Below are 5549 nucleotides of genomic sequence, written 5' to 3'. Positions count from 1 at the left end.
AAGTTATAAATAAATATAAACAAACAACACTAACTCGATAACATTAAATCTAAATACCAAAATGATTAATTTACTGTGTTTTTGTTATTTCTTACTCCTGTTTTTAGGTATTCGGTATTCGGCCGAATAGTGATTAAATATTCGGTATTCGGCCGAATAGCGAAAAATAAGCCGAATAGGCCGAATACCGAATAGTAACCGAATATTCGTTACATCACTAATTTTATATGAAAAATTTATCAATTTATTTTTTTCCTCTCAAGAAAATTAGTTTTGACATCTTTTCTTGTAAGGTGGCGCTCTGTGACGTAAGGCTTAGGTGAAATGTACGGTTTGCTACACGCGTTATAAATACAATTTAAAAACAATAAATATTAAAATTTGTAATGTAGCTTAGAGGCAAGAAGTTGAATTGTCGAAAATGTCAAACGAATCGTCACCAGAACTAGAATCGTCGGTAAGGCATCGAAGTCTGTATAAATTCACAACACCTCCGTGGAAAGAAACTTACCGTCAGGTAAACTATATACGTTAAGTTTAAATAGCATAAATGCATATGCATTTCACGGTAAAATGTGTCACCTAGAGGTTTAGACCCGTACGAGGATGGTGACAAAAGTCAAAGGAACCATTTCTGTACATTCGACCCTTTGCGAGATATTCACGGTTAAAGTCCAGATACGTATACCGTCATGGCGGCTCATCTCTGATTCCAGCAAACAGTGGGGACGCACGTTCTAACCTAACCTAACCTATTTGGTTGGTAATAATTATGGTAAATTATTAGAATAGGTTAGGTTAGGTTAGAACGTGCGTCCCCACTGTTTCCTTTCTTTTGTTTGCTGGAATCAGAGATGAGCCGCCATGACGGTATACGTATCTGGACTTTAACCGTATTCACCTCCATAAGCCATTTTTTTTCTGCATTTAGTCATGTACTTCAGTCATGTACCCCACAACCCCTTAAACTATACATCAAGTACTCTGAACAGTCAAGTGAGCTACTCGAAGTTGGTGTAGTCACGTGGACTAAAGAGTTAAATGCTGTATTCTTAGTGGAGCTACGCCACTCCCAATCGTGTTGCTATCTGGGCTCTTGATAGAAATAGATAAGACGTTACGACCACTCTTATAGAATGTGTCCGGTTGCTTATGCAGCCAAAGTTTTGAATGGCTGTCGTCGTGTTGTCGTCTCTCTCGAAATTATAACCTGCGTATTCTTCAAGGAAGCCAAAAAAATGATAATTATGAGACACCGGGACTGGATTGTTTGATGGATTGTGAAGAATGGCTTTTTCTGGAGGCGTTCTATGTGCTTGTTCTGTTTCTGAACTTCTTTAACTTGCTGCGATGGACAATTTTCCCCATACATGTATAAAAAATAATATACATGAACTGTATATTTGAAAATCTAGATGATCCAGAATAATAATTTAAAAGAAATCATGAATCTAGAAGTGAAATTTCATAAAAACACAATATGATCTTCCAAAACTCTTATCCTATAGTGTTGAATGATTTTCAGAGATTGATGAAAATTTAAAATTAGAGTTTAACTCTAGAAAAATGGACTAAAAATGCTTATATAACACAATGTGTATTGCCAATATGAAACTGTTTATTGGTGTATATTTAGTGCATAGGGTTTATGTTACATGATATATCACAACAAAATGTATATACAGTGAAAACTGCTTAGGCGACCACCTGCATTCGACGGGCACCTGTCAAAACGGGCAAAAATTTCTGGCACGGAATAGTTTATCCATAGAGTCTTCGTATAAGTTACCTGTATTAAACGACCACCTGTGTAACGCGACCGCGGGCATCGATTTTTGGTCCGAAACAACATACAACACCTGTAATAAGCGACCACTTTCGCGAATGTATCTGGTCTAAACTATTGTAAGAACCCATCTCAACAACGTTTCNCTTTGGGATGTTTGATATACTTATCTAAATTCTTATCTAATACAGTATACCATACGCAAATAAGATTTCTAGCAAAGAGTTGAGAGAAACTTTAATAAGAAAATGGGATCAATTTTTAGATGTATCTGATCAAACCATAAGGAGGAAAACTTTAAAACAGAATGGTTAACTTTATTGCTTCTGAGTTTCAAATCACTACTAAGACACCTTTTAATTATGCATCTAGCCAGCATTACAGTGCTGTGTTATAACACTATACATTTTGTTGCTGGATGTGCCCAATAACAACAAAGAATAGCAACAAAAGCCTTTTACTACTTATTAAAAGGTAATAAAACTAATATTTTGGATACTGTAAAATTTCCAGTTATAGTAGATATATCAAGAATGTATTGCAGCTATATCAGTTCACAAGAGACAAAAATAACACACAAACAAATTGTAATAATAAATAAATAAAAATTATTTACTTTCCATGTTTCTGATACAGCTAAGGAGTACAGCTCATGCCTACAGAATTTTAGTTTTTTATACTGTCAGTTCATTTTTTTGCAGAATTGCTCAATTTCTAATTATTTTATTTCCTTTGTAATTTTCTGTAGTTATTTTAATTTTGTAAATTCCAGTCGTCTGTATATTTTCTTGCAATTTTTTTCATCCCTTTTATTATTCCTTTTTAGTATATTTAATTTTAGTTTTCTCTTTCATTTTTAAAAGATTTTAAGATTTTTTTTTTCCTCACATTAAGTTTTTCCCTTAGTAATTTTTCATTTTCCAGTAGAATTCAATATGCAACTTGCAAATCTCAGCTTTAACCTGTATAATTTTTTAATATTATTGCCTTCATTTGTCACACAAAATGCTATTTTCTTGAATAAACAAACAGAATTGGATTATGTAGGATTAAATGCAATCCAACATAATACAGTTTTTTTATTAAATCTTTACTAATTTTTCCAGTACATTGCATCATTGATCTTCAGTAGTGTATTTGCTATACTAGTTATAAATTTTACTTCTCTTGAAGGGTAGTGAATAAAAGTGAATATTTTGATAGTGAATAAAATCATACTTTGTAATTGGATTTTTATTTGTTCTTACTTTTTTTACTTAAAAAGTCTTTCTGTGTCATTTAAATTTTGCTTACACTGTACTTTGAGCTATTGATTAATAACTTGTTATCTGCTAATATATTATAAAGATATGATAATTATATTTGTAATATGTAACAACAATTATACTGATTTTTTATATAAAGAGAACATGTAAAAATTATTAATAAAAAGTATTGTATATTTAATTTTGAGTAAGTAAAATTTTTCTCTTTTGTACAAGGACTGTATTGAAACTGATACAGAAGTGGGCATAACTTTTTTATTTACTGACATAATCATTCAAATTGCACTTGTTGATAGAGTAACTTTTCATCTATACAAAGATACTACTCACTCTCCATTACAAGTGATGCATTTATGCCATCATTGAACCCATATATGGAGTCCTCTTTGAAAAATTTAGATGTGCACTGTTGTATTCACTTCTTCACAGCCACTTTCATCTTGTCTGTGTCATCAAATTGTTGTCCCCGAAGAAGTCAGAGAATGCCAGATCTGGGTTGTATGATAGATGGGGAACCGTTGACTGTAGTGTATATCTGAATTTTTTCAGAGGATTTCAGAATTTATTTAAATTATTGTGTAAATGCATTGCTTATAATGAAGACTATGTTGAATATTACCTATGTATAGCGGAAGAGTTACTCTACCAATAAGTGCAGTTTGAACAACCTATGTCGGTAAATAAAAAGTTGTGTTTACTTTTGTGTTAGTTTTGATATAGCCCTCATATTATTCTAAGTACTATATTGTGTACTTAGTTTATTTTATTTTTCAAAATTCTTAGGTTTTTCTAATTCTTTTTAATTATTCATATTATTATTATTATTATTATTCATTGATTCATTTTAAAACTTGTATTTTATTAAATTATTTTTATTTCCAGAAATGCCATGAACGTTTGCAAAATAGTCGTCAACGTCTTTTTAATAAATTCAGAGGACTTACCATTGAAACTGATGCATTTCAAAAAGATGCTATTGAACAAAAGATAAAACAGATAATGGAAGAAGAGTGGACAAAGATGCATAATAGTTCTATTAGTAATAAATCTTTTGAGGTGAGCATTTAAGACTTAAAGATATACACGTTTTGTATATTATATATCATTGTTTTCATATTACATATTCACATTCATTACTACATTGTGTAATTTAATTGAACATAAAAAAAATTCAGTTCTATAAATTCTGGATTTTCATTATAAGAACATGGACTTTGAAAATGTCTTTGAAACACAGGAGATCTTGGTAAAGCTTGTCATGCCAGCAATTGGACATATAAAAGTGGGAGAACGTTAAGAAATTCAAAGCATGAATTAAATTAATATTTTAAAAAGATTAAAAATATTTTTTCAGTAGCAAAATTTCATGTTACATATTCTCAATATAATGAACAAGTAAAACGCCAAAGCCATTTTTGGGACAAGATTGTGTCTTGGAGACTCAAGGCTTGGCTGCCCACCATTTTCTAAGGAAAAGAGAAAAATGAGCACTTTCCAATGAAGAAAAGTTGACACCGATACTCGGGTTCTGGCGTAGATTACGGCGGGCTTTGTTGAAACTGTGGTTATGACAGGTTGCATTGTCATGGGCCTGCTCTTGGTTACATTAAGCAGGATGGATCACTTTGGTGCTCATGGCGGGTCTCATTCTCATTCCAATCTTCTTTGGTATTGCTGGTTTTGAGTGTGATCATTCAAACTTCACTAGCCTCTGCTATGGCTGTAACCATGAGGTCATCCCTGATGCATTTTTGGTGAAATTAACCTATCCAATGTCGAAATTTATCTTTGTTGCATGTTGCCCTGGGTTGAATTTTTGGTTGATGCCTAACAAAAATTTCCCGGTTTTGAAAAAAATAATCGTGGCTATTGTATTGTCCGAAATTATTTTTTTATTTTGCACAAACAAAATAAATATATTTATAAATGTAAAAACAAAAAAAAATTATATTTTGGAAGTTAGTTTTAATATAAAATTAGAACAACTAGCGCCAGCTAGTTTCAAAACGTTCTGATGCTGAAACGAGATACCTCGGTCAACCAGTCAAGGTCAGCAGGTCATGATCAGAGAGTGGGACAGGTAAATGGGTTTTTTCAAAGATTCGTTTGTCAAAATTCAATTTCGCAACATTCACATTTCCAACTTCCCAATGAGCAATGCATGAGCAAATCTCGCACTAGCACCTGTTTGTAGAAAGTTGTTGCCATTTTGTATGTTATTTTGACTCGGTTCTCGGCCCCCTGACTATCTACAAGTCTGGTTTTTTTTATGTGTGCATGATTTGGGCACCAAATACTGTGCCAAATATCAACTCCTGACATGTACTCCTTCATACCTCTAAGGTGATAAGCCGTTGACGACACTGCAATTTTATAAACAAGATACAGTCTTGTCAAAAATCTGTGCAAACGTCTATGGAATTGGAAACATCAATAATTATATTTTTTTCAGCTGTTACTTTAGTTTTTGAACATCTACTCTGGAGAATGCATTTCAG

General features: G+C 32.4%; 1 protein-coding gene across 1 annotated transcript; it reads left to right on the top strand.

Annotated features, from left to right (window-relative positions):
* The first annotated feature begins 300 nt into the window (after positions 1-300).
* Positions 301-4134, top strand: LOC111616713 (RPA-interacting protein A-like). The gene is made up of 2 exons (XM_023358086.1): positions 301-517; positions 3934-4134. Exons 1-2 carry the CDS (start codon positions 422-424, stop codon positions 4117-4119), a joined length of 282 nt encoding a protein of 93 aa, XP_023213854.1. The 5' UTR covers positions 301-421; the 3' UTR covers positions 4120-4134.
* The last annotated feature ends 1415 nt before the right edge of the window (positions 4135-5549 follow it).

The sequence above is a fragment of the Centruroides sculpturatus genome, unplaced genomic scaffold (assembly GCF_000671375.1).
Source record: "Centruroides sculpturatus isolate CEXI.00-Female unplaced genomic scaffold, Cexi_2.0 scaffold2732, whole genome shotgun sequence".
Lineage (NCBI taxonomy): Eukaryota > Metazoa > Arthropoda > Arachnida > Scorpiones > Buthidae > Centruroides > Centruroides sculpturatus.
The sequence above is the reverse complement of the archived record's forward strand: the minus strand, read 5'-3'. Positions and strand labels throughout refer to the sequence as shown.